Source organism: Anabrus simplex, chromosome 7 (assembly GCF_040414725.1).
Source record: "Anabrus simplex isolate iqAnaSimp1 chromosome 7, ASM4041472v1, whole genome shotgun sequence".
NCBI lineage: Eukaryota > Metazoa > Arthropoda > Insecta > Orthoptera > Tettigoniidae > Anabrus > Anabrus simplex.
Genome location: NC_090271.1, coordinates 204,410,478 through 204,432,231, shown reverse-complemented (window position 1 = coordinate 204,432,231; position 21,754 = coordinate 204,410,478). Strand labels below are relative to the sequence as shown.

Here is a 21,754-nt window from a genome sequence, read left to right as displayed (position 1 = left end):
AGAAATGAAATTGGTTTAACTAAAATACAATTGCCACATTTTCTCAGGAAAGCGCGACTGAAATAGTAAAACTAGATACACACATCCAGGCAACCAGGCGTGTGATAATTTCTGTTTATTTACCGACTTTGAAGCAGTCTTCAATAAACTTTACGAATTTCATAAAATCACAGTTTCAGACATTTTAGAAGAGAGAGAAAATTATCACGGGGTACCATGAGGTAACAGACCAATAATTAGTTTAAAGAACCACCATATCTTAAACACCAAAAAACAATCCTATGACTTCACAGCCTGATGAAAATTTTAATTAAAACTGGATTTCTCTCACCGCTAATCTTCAACTCAACCTTGGAATTGCCGTATTTCACCGAATAATCATCGCACTTTTTATACAAAAATTTTCGAAAAAATAGTAGGGTGCGACCATTATACAAAGAATATTTTAATGCCAGTACTGATATTAATGAAAAAATGTATAAATAAACTGTATTTCACACACGTTTAAGGTGTACATAATAATCGCATATATATACATCAAAATAATTAAAATAGTCCAAAACAAGATTTATAATTTATTCGCAACAGTTCGGCGAGGGTGTTTCCAACCTGAAAATAAAAATGAACTTATTGTCATTAATGGGAGCATTAAAGTTAAAGTATTACACTAGCAAAAAATTACTGCATTTCTGTGAAATACGGATGTCCCGGTAAGCAATTTACTCGAAATCTTCTGGGTCGCTATCACTGATTTCAGTATCAGATGCACCATCCTCGCCGCTGCTCATAACAGTATCAGATTCGTCGTCACTGCACCACACTACGTCACCTTCGGATCCGAAATCCAAATCTCTTCGAGACTAGTTCAGGTGGTATAAGGTCCCAACTCTTCAGTGACCAAGAGCATAATAATCGAATGATAGACGCCTAATATTTCCAGCGGGCGTCAACTGCTTATCGCCACTCATCATCCACTCGTAAAAACGACGTAAGTGGTTTTTAAATGGTTTTTAATACATATATGTCCAGTGGCTGCAAAGTAGATGTTAGGCCGTCGGGAATGACTACCTGTTGTGCGTTATTTTCATTGATAATCTGCTTCACTTCGTTAAAGAGGTGACCTCGGAATCTATCTAAAACTAGCTGGTGTACTCGTGCTTCGCTACGGAATTCTACATTGTATACAGAATTATTGATGAAGTCGTGTACGCGTTGTGAATAAGGTATTAAAATGTTTAATAGCATAGGTATTTGAAAATTAAATTTTAGGCGCCTTGCCATAAACTACCATTTCATCCAACATGAATAAAGTTATTTATAGCCTAGACTGCAGTGCTTTATTCCTCGACTTAAAAAACCTATTTTCACTAAATTCCTTTCACCCATTTTCTCCTGGCTCGGCCCTGATATGGACGCGGCAACAAAAATTGAAATTCATGAATATCTCTGTTATCATAGCCGGTACGGTAAAAATGTATAAGACACAAATGATCGGAAATTTACTTCGATATAACTTTAGTTATACAGAATTTATCGATGCGGCCACTAGGCCCTAATTACATAAATTTTTTAGAACTGAATTTCAGGCCTTCCCGTAAAACTACCATTTTATTCAGTGTGAATAAAAATAGCCTATACGGTAGTGCCTTATTCGACTTTACATAGGTACCGATTTTCATTAAATTCCCTTGAGCCAGTTTCTCGCGATGCGCTTGCTTACATACATACAATACAGTAAGAAGTTCACTTCCTTGTTACTGTGAACATGACCGATACAGAAATACGGTTCTTTTTTAATTCTGGGCAATGTACATAGAACACTCTTATTATATATATATATATAGACAGATACGCAGAGTCGGCTGTTTACTAGTGCACCGGGTCTTCCATCCCACGGTTTTAACCTAGTCTAGCAGGAGTTCTACTACCATTCAACCCTTTCGTTGCACTCGTACATGGATTCCACAGAGAAATTATTTGCTTAGTTATCGTTTTTCTCTTGCTGAGAAGCCATAAAGAAAATTTTGTAAGGCGGCAACTTTCTTCCGTCAGCTGTGCATCGTAGAATTTCTCACTACAGCTGATTTTCATCAAATATACACTTCGTGATCCTTTTAGGACAATAGTGCTGGTGCAAGGCACATTGAAAGAGACTGGAACCCTATCAGCATTACTGATTTGAGAAATTATGTATGAAGTTTCCCGGCGCAAACTTATGTCAAATCGGTGAAAATTTACAATCTTGTTCGTGTAATCAGCAAGCAACCTGTGACATGGTGGTGTTCTCCTTCGCACCGACAGATTGTGTCGTCCCATGAACCTCATAACTCGCCAACGAATCGCCTTGAACTGAGTTAAGGGAATGTGTTCGCGTGCTACCTCCCGTGCCTTCATTTGTAACACTTCACATGATAACACGGCAGCCACTGTTATGTATTTCATTGACGTACACAAACACTTCTTCGTCAATTCTCGGACACCTACCCGCGCTTTTTAGAATAGTTTGTATATTTTAGCTTTACTTTTAATTTCCGCCAGTCAAGCACCAAGTTTCCACTCACTGAAAATTTTCTTTCCACAGTTCTGTTACCATGCTGTTCATCGAAGACCATTTACCTTCAGCTTGAAGACCGCAGAATAATTTCTATAATTATCCACAATGACAAATATATGTTTCACACGTTAATGTGTTGCTATGTAAATTACTGTCCATAACTGTTCAGTACTATTGTATTTTTTTTTAAAAATATTTATATTTCCAAAACAAAATAAAACCTAAATCCTCACGCACACATGTCTACAGTAATCAAGTAACTGACACACACACACACACACACACACACACACACACACACACACACACACACACACACACACACACACACACACACACGTACATTCCAGAGCAGTCGATACTTCCGTGAGACGGGAAACGGCAAAAAAAACCTACATACTCCCACAACATTGAGAGGTTCACTTGAGGTGAAGTACAAGGGTTGCAAAACGGGGCTGTACCTACTCGTAAATTTTCCAGTACCGGAACATGACAATGTTATGAAAAAAGAACGCATTCATTTTCTGTCGTGTAGCACTGATAAGAGCATTATTTTTTTTTTTTTTTTTTTTTAAGAATTAGATTCTCAAGGACCCATTTTGTCGTCGTTTGCCTGCGTGTTCCGATACCAGTGCACCTCTGGTTGCAAGGCTTTGAAAGTCGTACTAGAAAACAAGTGTGTGGTGCCGGTACTTCCCGGTGACGTTGCCGATAAGCGTAAGTTATAATTTACAATTGTACATTGTCACGCGACCACGTTGTCTAACTACCGATAAGCCATGCGTCGTACGTATACCACTGTTATTTATTTATTTATTTATTTATATGTTGTATGGCATTTCGCAAACGTGATTGTGTTGCCAAATTTCCGATTGCCCAAAACGTATTTAAATTGCGCATTCTCATGCAACGTACATTGTAGTTCCATTAACTTTTAAACAGATTGATGAACACAATTTGGACGTGCGACGATTACGAGATTAAATTTTAAAATCCAATTTTTGTATCGAAAATGAAGGATACAACAATTACGCGATGGCGACGATTGTGCGGTGAAATGCAGTTTATAACTTAACCAAATATGTAGTTTAATAGAGTGAACAGAATAAGGTCTTGAAACAAGCAGAAAATCAGGGACAATGAAATATTTACAACTACCTTCCGAAATACTTATTGATGCAATGCCTTGTGATCTACCGGTTGACTATGCCAAAAGGTTTTGAACAAATAGGATTAGAACAAAACCAAACGTAATGAGGGGGGAATACAGAAAAATGGTATTTAACAGTAAAATTAAGTAATAACTGGGATTCGTGGCCCCAAAAGATCTGAGTCACTCCTGAACTCTACCAATACAACCAATACTGCAATCTACTGGATGATGTTACAAATTACTGCCAGTTCTCCAAGAGTTTAATAAGTAAATTTACAAGACCACGTAAGGTCTAGTGTCACCGAGAGGAGGATGATAATCGCATTGCTTTGCCTCTCACAACCTGTATCACCTCTATCACGGAATAAAATGATGTATGTGAGTGACTCTTGTTTTACAAAAGCTATCAAATACTGCAGTGACCCTGCTCAATACGTATATGCCACTTGAATTACTTATTATCATCAAGCACCTGTATTTGGATAATGCTCTATCCATAGAAGGTGGTAATACCTTCCATGAATATCACCTGAATTCCAATAATACTTGTCTGATCTTATTATTAAGCACCTGTATTTGACTAATACTCTATCCGCAACAGCTGGTAATGGCTGCCAGGAGTACTTTTTTTCTTTTTTATACAATTTGTTTTACGTTGCACCAACACAGATAGGTCTTACAGCAACGATGGGACAGGAAAAGCCTAGGAGTGGGAAGGAAGCAGTCTTAATGAAGGTACAGCCCCAGCATTTGCCTGGAGTGAAAATGGGAAACCACAGAAAACCACCTTTAGGGCTGCTGACAGTAGGGTTTGAACCCACTACCTCCCAGATGCAAGCTCACAGCTGCGTGCCCCTAACCGCACAGCGAACTCGCCCAATGCCAGGAGTATTACATGAATTCCAATATTACTTGTTTGATCTTACCATTAAGCACTTGTATTTGTGTATCTGGCTACTGTTTTGTACATGGTAAGTGGCAATATCTTCCAGTACTACTAATAGTACATTCATCATTATGGAGCAGAGAATGTTTAATGTCCATATAACTTCAGAAATTCAAATATCTCATCCATCTGGCATCATGCCCTATTCAAAGTGCAATAATTCACACAAGACTGCCCACCTCACTATTAATATCGATCTAGGCATTCTTATGCCTTCACAGGGTGGTACCTCTACTTAGTATTTGGTATACTATTTCTTCCAAGTTAGACTAAGCATATCTCTGTGAGCTAGTGCTTCTGTCTACTCTTACACTAGATGGTAGTCACATGAGAGGGGAGCTTCCCAGGAGTGTAAATCCCTTGGCATTCTGGTTTAGTACTACCAATCCCCATGTGCCAGGTAGCAACTAACAACAATCGCTATTATTATTTTAGAGCATTTTTTGTCATTAGCTTGTGCTAGGTATCTCAAATTAACCTCATACTCCTATTCCTTCTGAAATATTTATTTATGAATAGTAATGGCAGCTCACTGTAACAAAACTGATACCAATAAATAAAATCTCTTTCACAAGGCTGAAAATATTCACAATGGACAATACTCACCCTGAATGACATGTACAATTCAGTATTGTTGACACTACACTTCTGTTATCGATGCTCATTCATTTAAGGAGCCTGGCACTCAGCCTATTGTGTCATAGCCAAATCAGTGAAACGTAACTATTCCAGCATGTAATGTAGAATGTAGAAAAAATTGACATGCCACTGTCACCACCAAGATTCAAAACATGAGAAGTAACGAACTCATGCCCTTGTCTCAAGGTGTACCAAGCACACCCCCAATGGAGGTGAGCTGCATGTACCATTCTAACCACACACCAGCCCTCCTGCCATTCTTAAGTCTCTGACAGCACCGGGAATCACACCCAGGCCCACAAGGGCGGCAGCTAATAGTCAGTGTTGCCAACTTAACGGATTTTCCGCTAAATCTGTCGGAATTAGAAGACTGCCGGCGAAGAAATATATCATTTAGTGGACAGCAGATTTTTGGGCGGAATTTAGTGTTTTATCCATATTTTTAAAATTTGTACTCCAGTCTGTCTCCGAGCTCTTCCCCATTTCTTGTCAGGAGCTAGCAGTCACATGAGGAAAACATGTTATTTGGATTTGATGTTATGAGATCATGGTATCATAAATCTGTAATGCGTTGGGAAAGGTTACTTATCTCTTAGTTGACGAATGACGACAGATAATGAAACTGTGAGAGAGTAGCATTTATATTTAAGTTATGAAGGAAGACCGTTTAATGAAATGGCCTCTTCTGTGTGTGTGACCCGTGAGGTAAGGGATTCACCTAGTTTGCACCCGGTAGTAAAATGCCTACAAATTTTAGCTCGCCGGCAGGGAGTTAATCGCAGTGAAACTCACATATCAGGTGAGTGCAGCCATTTACTATTATTATTATTGCTCATTTTTGTTGCTTATTATTTGAGATCGGATTTCTTGGCGGAATTTTAACGGATTTTTAGTAGTATTTAGCGGATCTTGAAAATATAAGTTGACAACACTGCTAATAGTACTGACCATTATGCTACAGAGATGGACAACATGAGAAGTGACTAAATGGTTCTTACAAGAATTAGAGTTAAATCTTCAAATATGTTAGGAAGTATTGACAAGGCAATTTTTATTCAATCATCCAATCACTTATTCTTCCAGCTCCTTGGCTGAATGGTCAGCACAGCAACCTTCGGTTTAGAGGTCCTGGGTTCGATTTCCAGTTGGACTGAGAATTTTAGGCACATCTGGATAACTTCTCTGACTTCGCTTCACTTCACTTACGGACAAAACACCACACTGCAAACCACCACAGAAACACCCAATAAAGAATACATCCCTTCAAATAGGGTTGGTGTTAGCAAAGGCTTTCAGCTGTAAAACTGGGTTTAATCTGTACGTAGTACTGACCCTTCATAAATGACAACAATGGTGATGATGACGACTGGTTCATTTACTTATTTATTTACTCATTCATTTGTTCATTAAAACAGTTATCATAATTCAGCTCAACAGTTGAACCTTTTTTTTTTAACGTTGCTCCAACACAGATAGGATTTATGGCATAAATGGGTTACAAACAGGCTAGGGGTGGGAAGGAAGCAACCATGGCTCTAATTAAGGTGCAGCCCCAACATTTGCCTAGTGTGAAAATCGGAAACCTCCGAAAATCATTCAGGGCTGACGACAGTACAGTTCCACCCACTATCCCCCGAAGGCAAGCTGATAGCCAAGTGACCCAAACCGCGCAGCCACTTACTCGGTCAGCTCAACAGTAATAATGCTTCTAACTAGAAATGGACATAAATGTTCAAATATTTCAAGAGTAAGTACTGACAAGACAATGTTCATGCATTCACCCATTAGGCTATGAAAATAATAATTTAAACACATCTTTCGAGGATAATGTACGACTGTACAATTCAATTCACTCAACCCAAAACAAAACTAAGTTTTAAATTAATATCATGAACCTAATGGTCCAACAGAAACAATACATGATTTCTATGGACTTACGAAGTCCGGCTCCTTGGCTGAATGGTCAGCATAGTCACCTTCGGTTCAGAGGGCCCTAGATTCGATTCCCGGCCAGGTAGGAGATTTTAACTTTAAACAGTTATTTCTCCGGGTTCAGGAACAGGGTGTTTGTACTGTCCTCACAACACCATCCTCCATTACAATAAAATGCAGTTTCTCAATACACGGCAGATGCCGCCCCACCACTCTGGATGGTCTGCCTTACAAAGGCTGCACCAGGCTAGCAATAGTCACACTAAGTTATTATTATATGGACTTATGAAAATAGCATAATGAATATTTCCGACCTAGAACCAGGAGGATTGTGGTTCAAATCCATATGGAGCCTGATATTTTCAGCTTAAATACATCTAGAATATTAAGGTTCGAGGAAGGGGGTATAGGGTTTTAAAAAAATACCTCAAATATTTACCAAATAGTAATTACCATCACAAAACATTCAAAAACATGAATAAAACTGCAATAACAAAACAATTAGAGGCATGCTTCAAAGGAAGTAATACTTAATAACTTACATGTCAAAACACACAGCAAATTTTTCACCCAATCTAAGTTTATTAAACTTGTTAATTAGATAAATATATGTCTGCATCATTTCCAGAAATACCAGGATAAGAAACAAACAGAAATACAGCAGGGGATTATAGCACAAGTAGAGCTCAGAGTAAGAGGATAAAACTGCTTATAACACGTTCTGACCACAAAATCAATGGTTACAGTTCATGCATAAAATGGTGTTAAAAGAATGTTAAGACAAGTTTTAATCAATAATCCTTGACACAGGAAATGTGATCAATGTTATTATAAAACAATAATGAAGCTCTTAGCATGACTGTCACATTGTTACTTCTGATTATACAGTGATCAAAACCACCACCAACACTACTTGCTGCATCACTCCCAAGTTCAGCTAAGTGACTACATGTCAGAAGAGAACTCAATGCAGCAGATAGATCCACAACTGAAAGTCAATCTATGCTTCTCTTACAAAAAGAGCTACAAAGGCATCTTATATCTGGAGGTGATCTTTCCAATGGTAGGAATATCATTGGAAAGAGAATTATTTTTTAAAAATTATGCATGCAACAATAACTTCACACATGACCTACCTGTTTCACTAAAACATAATATACCGGGTGTTTCAAAATTAGAGGTACAACTTTATACGAGTGCATAGAAGACACTGAAACGAGGAGAAAATTCCTGATACACATGGGTTTGGAAACCAACCATTTCTGAAATAAAATGGAATCACGTCTGCAACTATTACAACTTGTTCAAGCTTTTATGTCCCGCTACCAAGCTCCACACTGGATGTCAACAGTGCCATGAAATGGGTTCATTAGAAAACATGCGAGGAACCAAGAGAGCTGTTTCAACTACTGTTACATACAAGACACTGTTGACATCCTATACAAAGCCTGTAACTGTTGCAAATGTGATTACATTACATCTCAAAGATAGTTTCTGAACCTATGTTTATCAGAACTTGTTTCCTTGCTTCAATGCCCTGTACACATCCCTGAAGTTTGTCCCTGAAACTGTGAAATACTTTGTGCAGGTTTCCTTTGTGACTAAATGGAAATTTATAACATTCAAACGCTAAAAAACGCATCATAAAATCAAAATTCAGAGATTAAAATACACTAGGACCTTTTAAACATATACGGGGGGGGGGGGGAAATGTTTGATAAACTAAGAATACAGTACTGTAAACTAGAGTAAATCCGATAAAAAATTGGAAATTAAAACAAACATATTCCATTCATGGCAGTTAAATAGCAAAATAAATTTAAAATGTTTACTTGAAATTTGATGATTGTAGATTCACAAATGAATTTATATTTTGTTCATATTTTCACCTATTATTTAAATTTAATTGTTGGTTGGCTTCATCTCACAAGGTGGGGGTGAATCTAACCACTAACTTATTTTGCATATAAGAATCGAATCAATCTACCAAAAATATTAGTATGATCACCATTTGAGTTTTTAAAAATATGTTAAGTGTTTAAACTATGACGTGTCAAATTCTATTACAGTCTTAATTTGTAAAAATAATACAATACACTTAATTCTAATAGCACTGAATTATGAATGATTCCCAAATCAGAATTACACAAGTTTCAAGTAGTAAAAAGATATACTGTTAACATTAAGGATGATTTAATCATAATTTATGGCATTAAATATATATACACGAGGGCTGTTTTTTAATCAAGGGCGTTTTTAAATAAAAATAATCAAACATTTTATTTTCAAACGACACTTTTAGGTTTTACATACATTTCTTATTTTTCTACATAGTTGCCTTGTTTATTTAGGCACTTGTCATACCTTAAAACTAAGTTTTGAAATCCCTCTTCAAAGAAGTCTGCCGTCTGCTCTGACAGCCCAACATTCACGGCCATTTTCACTTCATCATCGTTGAAACACTGCCCGCCAAGATGATGTTTCAGCTGCCAAAAAGGTGGAAATAGCTTAGAGCAAGCCCAGGGCTATACGGTGGATGATACAAAGATTGCCACCTGAGTCAATCGGTTCCTGAGTCTGGACAGTACCAGGCGAATTGGCCGTGCAGTTAGGAGCATGTGGCTGTGAGCTTGCACCTGAGAGATAGTGGGTTCGAATACCACTGTCAGCAGCCCTGAAGATGGTTTTCCGTGGTTTCCCACTTTCACACCAGGCAAATGCTGGGGCTGCACCTCAATTAAGGCCACGGCCGCTTCCTTCCAACTCCCAGGCCTTCCCCATCCCATCGTCACCAAAAGACCTATCTGTGTCGGTGCAACGTAAAGCCACTAGCAAAAAAAGAAAAGTCTGCACTGCAGTGCGAGCCTTGAATTATCATGAAGGAGAAAAATTTCCTTTGTCAACATGCCATGTCTTTTGCTCTGAACCACACGCTGGAGTTTGGTCAAGGTTGCGCAGTAGGTTTTTGCATTGATCGTCTTTCCTCGCGGCATAAAGTCCACCATCAAAACACCACGCCTGTCCCAGAACATAGCTGCCATGATCTTGCGCTGTGACAGCGTTTGTTTGGGTTTGACCTTGACAGGAGAGGTTGAGTGTCATCATTCCATCCACCGTTGCTTGAATTCGAGGTGAAATGGGATATCCATGCTTCATCTCCTGTGATGATTCGACTCAACATGTCATCCATTTATTGGACATAACAAGTCAAAAAGGTGAGGGAACTGGCCAATCTCTTTCGTTTGGGTACTCATCAAGAGCACAATTTCCTGAAGTTTAGGTTTTCAGACATTATTTTATACAGTAAAGACCAAGACACTTAAGGAAAATCCATTGAGAGAGTGGTTATCATGAATTGTATGTCCTCATGAATTTTTGTGTCAACTGCAGTCACCAAATCATCTGTGATCACAGATGGTCGACAGCCACTTTTGAACTGTCTTACCCATTTTCATACTTTACCTTCGCTCATTGCATTATCATCATACACCTCACAAACCCGACGATGAATGTCTGCATCCGACATGTTTCTTGCTTTCAAAAAACTACAGACGTGGCGGGCAATTCTATAATCTTGAACATTTTAAAGATGCACAGTTCAGCGCACAGATTAGTACACAGTTGCAACTGACGCCTGTTGTCTTGCAAAGGATGCTGGGAGGTAGCGTACAAGCCGCTTCTTATGGCGTGCACACTAACTACATGATTATAAGAAAAAAAGGCCCTTGCTTAAAAAACATGCTTCGTATACTGTATACACATACATATACCACACCTTCTACCCCCATATTATCTAACCGTGATGTAGAAGAGCATCAGGTAAATGAAAATGAACAACTAGACACAGAGGAGGAAAAAGAGAGCAGAATTAAAAGTAAATGATTTCACCACTGTAAAATTTCCTACAATAGTTTAAAAGATGATACACCTAAAATAAAACTTTTGACAAAGAATTGATGATAGTAAAGTTCATTTTGTCATTCTGGAAAATGAACATACACCTGAGGAAGAAAAGGCACTACCTGTTTGGAAGGTGTACTAGGATAGTGATTTCTGAGTTCATCCCAGACACTTCTTATAAACTCGCATGATCGAATTCACCCTGCAAAATGCAGTATTATAATTAGATACATATAGTGTCAAAACAGTGTTACCCATGGACATGCAAATGAAGAGTAGTATTTAAGATGTTCACCTGAGAGTAAACATATATTAAGTTAATAATTCTGCAACTGAGGTACTTGTTGGCAAGAGAAATTATCTGACTGATGTCTTTACTTCACAAGAGCGACACACATGAAATACATCTGCTGACAATGACAACTGTTGACACTATATGCTACAACTTACCATTATTGTAGACCAATTCATCAAGAACTCAAAACAGTGATCAGCTATGGGACTGTTGTTACAGTACGTCAACATTACCTATTGTTGAAAAATATGTAAATGAATAGAATTCTCAACATCTAATCAGAATCATTTCTTTTTACAGTACCTGAAAATCTCATCATTTTAATCTGGAAGTTCCTCATGAATTTTTTTTTAAACATATGGCTTCAAAAAACTAACCAATCTCCCAAGATCAAGGAGAATTTCAATGTCCAAATCAAAATCAACACACCATTCAGTGAACATGATGAACTTACATGGATTACATTAAAATTCATATTATTTCTGCAAGCCACAAGAAGCTATTAACTTAAAAGATCTGAGTTACTTTGGAATGTAAGAGCAAAGCAAAGCCATCTAAAAAAAAAAAAAAAAAAGCCTTTAGAGGAATGGAAGAAAATCCATAACCTAGGTGAAGCAGATTGGTTAGCCCTATGCCCAGACATCTTTGCCCCCAAAAATTAACTTGGTACTAATTTCGGGTGCAGGTTGAGTGGAACACAGGGCTATGTGCTTTTACAGACACACAAGTCCAGTTTCTAAATTTTCTCTCTCTCTCTCTTTCTGATAAGGAAAAGCGCCCACAAGTAGCCCAAAAAGCTACTTCCACAAAATGAGTACAGGCAACATGCAGAGTGAGTCACAGAGGCTAGTGACAGTCACATTCAAAACTCGAGTGCAGTAATAACAGCAAATGTTCTAATACAATGCATTCATTTTCCCTTTTAAAGCAATACTGACAATCTTAATCAGGATACTGAACTTTGCCAGAGAAGGTGTCCTTTAACATGATGGAAAACCTGAAGACTTGGGTTTCTAGTAATGAGAAGGGAAGTTCGCATACCGGGCAATCACCGATCTTATGTAAATTTTACACATGTTAAATGAGCCAAGAATCACACAATGGCCAAAAGAATGTTTTCAGGAAAACCCCCAATGGACGTGAGCTGCATAACCAGCCCCTGCCAATCTTATATTTCTGGTAGTACTGCGAAACGAACCCGAGCAACCAAGGACAGCAGCTAATAGCGCTAATCATCCCACTATGGAGGAAATAACTTGATCAAACTTGTCCGAATGGTTATTGTAAACTAGGATCAAATTCAAATGTACTAAATCGATATTTCCAAGAAATTGATAAAAACAAATATTCAAGGCTTTATGTGATTTGGAAAAACATACAATACACAATATAACGTAACTCTTTAATTCAATACCATACTTTTATTTCATCAACATCATTAACTTGCATTTATCCCCTAACACACAGAAATACATTATACCATGAAGAAGCAACATTCCCAATTCTTGGACATTCACATGACTGCCAATGATATTTATCTTATTTTTCACTGTATCGGAAAAAGGTAGAGATCAAAAATTCACCATGAAGTATATTCGTGTAAAGAGAGAGATACATAGTTTTATTCTTTAGGCCCCTTGTGAAACACCCCCACCTGTGAAATTTTTGGACAACTTACAGCTAAGACACTATTATACGTGACTGCTCTGGAAAAAATGCAAATTCCCACTGGACAGGAAAATGCTTATGCTTGCGTACTTATGCTATTCTGCTTCCGGTCTCCCTTCCAGATTCTGGTTTTCTGGTACCAAATTTCCTTAAAATGTCTCATTAATTAATGTCTATTTACATTTTCATACCTATCCTTATCCAGTACATTGGTAAACTCCAAACGACTATCTGTAACACCTGTCGTTGATGGGACAATCACATAGCATGTGCATGATTACATCTTTGTCCACCCCTCACATTGTTCCCCAGATTCTTGGGAACATAAATGGGCATATCCCTCCCTGTCAGCAACTTGTTATGGCGTACTCACTTCCTTGCTACCTGGAGCCCTTTGCAGTTTCATATTTTTTCTTTACGACAGATCTTGATTTGATCTCTTCCTTCTGGTATACAAGGAAGTCAACTTTCAGGTTAATATTTAAAAAAAGACTGACAGGTGTAGAAAGCCTTTAAAACAATGCCAAAATGATCTCCACAGCAACTCTCTTTACAATCTAGAGCAGGGCCTCTCAGGGTGCATGCGCCTGGTGCATGCGCTGTGCACGATGCAAAGGACGACTTCACTTGGTTGCCCAGAGTGCAGACCCCCACTCCTCGATTTGGAGCAATAGCACTGTCTTTCTCGTTCCCCACGCCTGTCTCGCTCGCTCCCCGTCTCCCTCTTCCTCACTTGCTCCGTAACGCTCCAAATCCGAGCCGAGCTTAGCCGAGTAGCCCAGAGACAAAGCGTTGGTCCAAACCGAGTGGAACCGATGCACAGTGCACGGAGCTCTTGCGCCTCGATTTGCATGCGTGAGATTTTGGGCATTTGAGAGGCTCTGGCCTAGAGAGCTAGTTTCTGGTTCTTGGACATTCACATGACTGCCACTGATATTTCTCTTATTTTTCGCTGTATCAGAAAAGGTAAAGAACAAAAATTTGCCAGGAGGTATTTTCGTGTAAAAAGAGAGATACATAGTTTTATTCATTAAGCCCCTCGAAAAGTACCAGTGAAATTTTTGGACAACTTATAGCTAAGACACTATTAGACCTTTCTTGAAACTACAATACCAAGTTTCATTAAAATCCACCCATCCATTTTCCTCTGATGCTGCAATACACAGACAAATATTAAACTGAACTCAACATAGTTCATTACAATTATATCACTATTTTTGTTAGGATACAATATAAACCGACTGGAATGCTGCACTTAAAAGCAATGCTATCATATGAAATGCTCAATCAAATGACATAATGCACATTTTCTCACTTTCAACGAACAGTACTATGCTACAAGTAACTATTCTAATTTTTGTTCCGTATTGAAGACAATGTATATCACAAAATATTACAACAATATTTATTAAACCACCTGTTCAATCCAATCGACTATTTTAAGAGATTAAAATTTAATACTAAGTCTTAAGGTATATGTTTCACTCCTTCTTATGAGTATCATCAGCCTAACTCAATCTTTAAGTTATTGGTTGTGGGACCTATCTAATCTTATAAAATATTGAACAATGATCTCTTAATATATTGTACAAGAACATATAAAATAAGTACAATGCACAGAAAGTTTTGTTAGATAACAGTTTTGAAGTCTACAACATGGTCAATCTTGAATGTGTAAGCGTCTAAAACCAAAATGGATCTTCTTCTTATACACCTTTAAAACTTAAGACGGCCTTAAGTGTGAAAGTACATTCATCTGAGGGGAACATATGACCCACTCTCATAACATTAGTTCAAGATAGCAAGACCAAATGTCAAATATAATTAAAACTGCAGTGTGAACATATCAAGCGTGTTAAAAAATACAGCTATGATTATCAGCCTCCTCTGCGAACCATGCGATCTTGCCGCGGTGGGGAGGCTTGCGTGTCCCAATGATGCAGATAGCCGAGCCGCAGGTGCAAGCACATCGGAGGGGTATCTGTTGAGAGACCAGACTAACGAATGATTCATCGGAAGGGGGGGTAGCAGGCTTTCGGTAGTTGCAACGGCGGCAGTCTAGAGGATTGACTGATACGGCCTTGTAATAATACTCAACATGGCTTAGCTGTGTTGATACTGCTACAGGGCTGAAAGCAACGGGAAACTACAGCCGTAACTACCTCCCGAGGATATGCAGCTCTCTCTGTATGAATGATGTACTGATGATGGCTTCTTCCCGGGTAAAATATTCCGGAGGTAAACTAGTCCCCCATTTGGATCTCCGGGTGGGGACTACACGACAGGGGGCGATCATCAGGAAGATGGATACTGACATTCTGTGAGTCGGAGCGTGGAATGTTAGAAGTTTGAATCATTGTGGTAGGTTAGAGAATCTGAAAAGGGAGATGGATAGGCTAAAGTTGGATGTAATTGGTATAAGTGAAGTACGTTGGCAGGAAGAACAAGATTTTTGGTCAGGCGACTACCGAATTATCAACACAAAATCAAACAGGGGAAATGCAGGAGTTGGTTTAATAATGAATAAGAAAATAGGGCAACGGGTAAGCTACTACGACCAGCATAGTGAAAGAATTATTGTCGTCAAGATAGACACCAAAACAATGCCAACCACAATAGTGCAGGTCTATATGCCTACTAGTTCAGCGGATGATGAAGAAATTGAAAGAATATATGAGGAGATAGAAGATTTAATACAATATGTAAAAGGTGATGAGAATCTAATTGTGATGGGAGACTGGAATGCAGAGGTAGGCCAAGGAAGAGAAGGTAGTACAGTAGGAGAATTTGGATTGGGACAAAGGAATGAAAGAGGACGTCGGCTGGTTGAATTCTGCACTGATCATAATTTAGTCCTTGCCAATACTTGGTTCAAACACCACAAATGACGGCTGTATACGTGGACGAGACCTGGAGACACTGGAAGGTATCAAATAGACTTCATTATGATTAGGCAGAGATTCAGAAACCAGGTGTTGGATTGCAAAACTTTCCCAGGAGCAGACGTGGACTCTGACCACAACTTGTTGGTCATGAAATGCCAGCTGAAGTTGAAGTTGAAGTTGAAGAAAGGAAAGAATGCAAAAAGATGGGATCTAGACAAGTTGAAAGCAAAGAGTGTGAGGGATTGTTTCAAGGAACATGTTGCACAAGGACTAAATGAAAAGGCTGAAGGAAACACTATAGAGGAAGAGCGGACAGTCATGAAAAATGAAGTCAGTAGGGCTGCTGAAGAAATGTTAAGAAGGAAGAAAAGATCAACTAAGAATCAGTGGATAACTCAGGAGATACTAGACCTGACTGATGAACGACGAAAATACAAGAATGCTAGAAATGAAGAGGGCAGAAAAGAATACAGGCGATTAAAGAATGAAGTGGATAGAAAGTGCAAGGTACCTAAGGAAGAATGGCTGAAGGAGAAGTGCAAGGATGTCGAAGGCTGTATGGTCCTGAGAAAGGTAGATGCTGCATACAGGAAAATCAAGGAAACCTTTGCAGAAAGGAAATCTAGGTGTATGAATATTAAGAGCTCAGATGGAAAACCACTTCTAAGGAAAGAAGACAAAGCAGAAAGATGGCAGGAGCATATCCAACAGTTGTATCAAGGTAAAGATGTAGATAATTTGGTTCTGGAACATGAAGAGGCTGTTGATGCTGATGAAATGGGAGACCCAATTTTGAGGTCAGAGTTTGATAGAGCTGTGAGCGACCTAAATAGGAACAAGGCACCTGGAATTGATGACATTCCCTCTGAATTACTGACTGCCTTAGGAGAATCCAGCATGGCAAGGTTATTCCATTTAGTGTGTAAGATGTATGAGACAGGAGAAGTCCCATCCGATTTTTGGCCGAATGTTGTTATACCTATTCCCAAGAAAGCCAGTGCTTACAGGTATGAAAACTATTGCACCATTAGTTTAGTATCCCATGCCTGCAAAATTTTAACATGTATTGTTTACAGAAGAATGGAAAAACAAGTGGAAGCTGAGTTGGGAGAAGATCAATTTGGCTTCAGAAGAAATGTAGGAACACGTGAAGCAATCCTGACTTTACGTCTGATCTTAGAGGATCGAATCAAGAAGGACAAGCCCACGTACATGGCATTCTTAGATCTAGAAAAGGCATTCGATAATGTTGATTGGACCAAGCTATTTAAGATTCTGAAGGTGATTGGGATCAGATACCGAGAACGAAGAATTATCTACAATCTGTATAAAAATCAGTCTGCAGTGATAAGAATCGAGGGCTTTGAAAAAGAAGCAGCAATCCAGAAAGGAGTGAGGCAAGGCTGCAGTTTGTCCCCCCTCCTTTTCAATGTTTACATAGAACAGGCAGTAAAGGAAATCAAAGAGAAATTTAGAAAGGGAATCACAGTCCAAGGAGAGGAAATCAAAACCTTGAGATTTGCCGATGATATTGTTATTTTATCTGAGACTGCAGAAAATCTCGAGAAGCTGCTGAATGGTATGGATGAAGTCCTGGGTAAGGAGTACAAGATGAAAATAAATAAGTCCAAAACAAAAGTAATGGAGTGCAGTCGAACGAAGGCAGGTGATATAAGAAACATTAGATTAGGAAATGAAGTCTTAAAGGAAGTAAATGAATATTGTTACTTGGGTAGTAAAATAACTAACAATGGCAGAAGTAAGGAGGACATAAAATGCAGACTAGCACAAGCAAGGAAGAGTTTTCTTAAGAAAAGAAATTTGCTCACTTCAAACATTGATATCGGAATTAAAAAGATGTTTTTGAAGACTTTCGTGTGGAGCATGGCATTGTATGGAAGTGAAACATGGATGATAACTAGCTCAGAAAGAAAGAGAATAGAAGCTTTTGAAATGTGGTGTTACAGAAGAATGCTGAAGGTGAGATGGATAGATTGAATCACGAATGAAGAGATACTGAATCGAATTGGTGAGAGGAGATCGATTTGGCTAAATTTGAAGAGAAGAAGAGATAGAATGATAGGACACATCTTAAGACACCCAGGACTTGTTCAGTTGGTTTTTGAACGAAGTGTAGGTGGTAAGAACGGTAGGGGTAGACCAATGTATGAATATGACAAGCAGATTAGATCAGATGTAGGATACAATAGTTACGTAGAAATGAAAAGCTTAGCACAGGATAGGGTGACACGGAGAGCTGCATCAAACCAGTCTATGGAGTGATGACTCAAACAACAACATGATTACCAGAAAGTCGTGAAAAATGTATGGGACTTCTTGAAGATGTTAAATGATAAAATGATGAGGTGTCAAAGCTAGCTGTTGTCACTGTGATGTTATTGTTGGTAATCAACTGGTTCCAAAATACGGTTAGGTGGGTGTAATTATCACTGTTGAATTACTTAATCGAGGAAGGGATCATGTTTTATCTGACATACACCATTGCAGTCTAGCATGTTTATGCACATTAGTAAAAGGTAGGCGGAGAAGTGGACGTTGCGCCGATAACCCAGACCGTAATAAACAGTGACGGACTGCCACTCCTGATAGTGTATGATGTTTTTCACTGTTCCACTGTTGCACCAGAGCCAAGGACGCAGATCTGCCCTGCAATGCTATTCGGATGAGGTGTCGATCTTCTCGGGGGGGGGTGTCTGGGTGGTGCGACCAGACCTATCTCGTCGTGTTCTGTGAACCATTCTGTACACACCTGTTGCACTACTGACACACTTCGTCCCACATGAGCAGCAGTTTCCCGGATGGATGCATCATGTTTTTTCATGCCAATAATGCGCCCTCTTTCAAACTCACTCATTTGACAGTACATTTCTTGCATATGTCTGCGAGGCATCCTGCAAGTCTGCTCAAGTCACACTTTACTGATCCATTACCTTCGATTTATTATTATTCTTTTTTTTTTACGCCGCACTGGCACAGATAGGTCTTATGGCGACGATACCTTCGATTTACAGGAACAATGAGAGCCACAGGCACATTTTACCAGTCGGTGGTGGTGCGCCGAGATACCGATGTCGACCTTGAACATGAGGGCCGACGTGGTTCAAATGCTAATAATTTCTTTATAACATACTAATGCACATGTCTTGTGAATATTAACTTCCTATCTTTAGTCTTTCAAGGTGTTCTGGTTTTTATGAACATGAGTGTATATAAGACATATTGTAAAGGATCAAAAATTCAATTCTATATAACTTTCATTATGTAGTACGGTATTTATCAAGAGAACCACTAATAACATTGAGAATTACATATTTTAAGCCTTCCTGTTAACTACCATTTCACTCAGCATGAATAAAATTATTTCTAGTCTAGATTATAGTGCCTTATTACCCAACTTAACATACTGATTTTCATTAAATCCTTTTTAGCCTTGTAAGCAAGCAGAAAAGACTCCAACTCAACATGACACTAAAAGTGGAATGGTTAAATGGCTACGAAGACGAGGTATAGAGTATTAGTATGAGGAAAGGTGTTCTCTACAACCTACAAGATAGTTAATTGCCTTCTGAAAAAGGACACACATTTCTTCGTCCACCCCCATACAACTGTGACCTCAATCCCACAGAGCTGCCATGGTCAAATATTAAATAGATATTACGAGTACAGAATGTGACAGATGTCGTTCCCCTGCAACACCTACAGGAAAAGACTGTCAGTGCGTTCTCCAAGGTTTCTGTTTCCGACTGGGAATGTTACTGCAGGCACATGGAGTCAATGGAGCATAAATATCGGAGGAAACGTGGCATCATGGAAATAGCAGTTGATGATCTGATTGTCAATTTGAATGACGACACCGAATCTGATGAAGATACGGATTCAGATTACTTGCATACAGATGCTAGCAAATTAAGGTTCAGTATGTGGGGTCTTATATTTTATTATTACGCTACAACTTCATTTCTTTCTCTTTTGTCTGTGTCCAATACTCCTCCCTGCATTCGCTGGCCTGGTTCTGTTGTTCATCTGTCCAGGCTCTTCTGGTCTTCTTAGTTCTTCCTGCGGCTTGAACACCTTCCAAATTCTTCAGTGTGTTCCTAAACGTATTCCCTTCTAACAGCTGGTCTTCCAAGATGCTTAACCCTTTCATGGCCAAATTATTTAAGAAATGAATTTTTGGGAACTAAACATATTTTTGTACTGATGGAATGTCAAAGAATGAGAGGCTATTTTAAAATTCTTTTTCAAACACTGGAACTGTGAAAAAAAATATGGGAACTATATATCCCAATGGCTGTCAGTATGCCTAAGTGACACAAATGTGGGAGCTATACTTCCCAATAACCAAATGTTAGCACACAAAAATCAGGACATATACTGTAATGTGAATATGTGAATTCATCTTATAGCGCATATAAGTATAACTAATTTACACTGAGTACAGCTGTAACCATAATTTCAGGTAGAATAATGGTACGATATGAGACGAAATAAAAACATAAAATTCCAAAATCCTCCACGACCAGAATTCAAAGCACGAGGATGAAGAATGAATGGATGGACGGATATGAATTTAAAACTATCAGTGGATCCGACCCACGGTGCCTCACATGCACAGAAGCTGGCACAAAACAATCGTATTACCGACCAAGGGACTGCTTCTATAGCACGATGCTGAATCAATTGTGCGTATAGTCGAAACGGGTCCAAAATCCAGGTCGTCAGCCCCTCATAATGATATTTATCGCTAGGAGAGTAGAACCATGCTATGTGTAATGTTGCGGTACTAATCAAAAGTAGCGGAGACCCGCGGTATTCCATACATTATGGTACTATTCACAGGTAGTGTAATGCGCACATGTAACACGGACCTATGGTGTTTCACACATTGCGGCGCTGTTTGCAGCCAACACAAACCTATGGCGGTCCTCACATAAATGGACTAACCACAGGGACCCGTACTATCCCCTGGAATTCCTCACACAGTGGGAACTGACCATAGGTAAGGCAGAACCATGGTGTCGCTCATCCCATGGTGTCGCTCATATAGGGGTGCGAATCACAGGTACTGCAGGACCCCCATCCTGATTCACAAACTGTCGCTACTAATCACAAACCTATTGCATACCTAACATAGTGGTACTACGCGCAAGTAAATGCAACCTATGGTGTTCCCTGCATGATGGTACTAATTACAAGTAGTTTCATGGTTCTAATTGGATCATCCCTTGATCGCCCCTTTTAGTCGCCTCTTACGACAGGCAGGGGATACCATGGGTGAATTCCTTGTCTGCCTCCCCCACCCACAGTGGGTAGTGTGTTTGGTCCGCAAGAGGTGTTTTATTTCCCTCAAGTCCGCCGGCAAGCCGGTTAGGACCCCCCTATCCGCCACCTGGGAGTATCACCTCTCCCCCTGCTACGCCTGCGTAGCAGGTTCGTGGAAAGCCAAACTAATAATAGATCCACAATTATATATTGGAAAGGTAATCTGAACTCATTTATTTGTCACGAATCAAGCTACTAATACATTACATTTTACTTTTCATGGAATTTCTGGAACTCAGCAATATGGTAAAGTGAAATAAAATAAAATAACAAAATAATTCTGGAGATGAGTAATCATGGCAATATGAAGAACTTATGTTCCTGTGTTTCACCTTTACATAAATCCTATCTATTTACCCATACTGAGACAAAAATATGCTTAATTTATGTCTGAAGCACTACAGAATAATTTATGATAATGTAAATAGCTTAGAATTGC

At 39.0% G+C, this 21,754-nt stretch overlaps 1 protein-coding gene across 9 annotated transcripts in view; it reads right to left on the bottom strand.

Moving 5' to 3' along the window:
* The window catches only part of LOC136877043 (lysophosphatidylserine lipase ABHD12), a 159,332-nt gene that overhangs the window by 59,810 nt on the left and 77,768 nt on the right, over positions 1-21,754 (bottom strand). Inside the window, exon 1 of one of the 9 annotated variants that reach the window (XM_067150850.2) lies at positions 2,267-2,318. The exons of the other annotated variants lie outside the window; for them this stretch is intronic. Coding sequence (XP_067006951.2) covers positions 2,267-2,316 — 50 coding nt within the window. The 5' untranslated portion in view covers positions 2,317-2,318. Of the gene's footprint in view, positions 1-2,266; positions 2,319-21,754 lie in introns of those variants that run through there. 9 annotated transcript variants of the gene reach the window in all.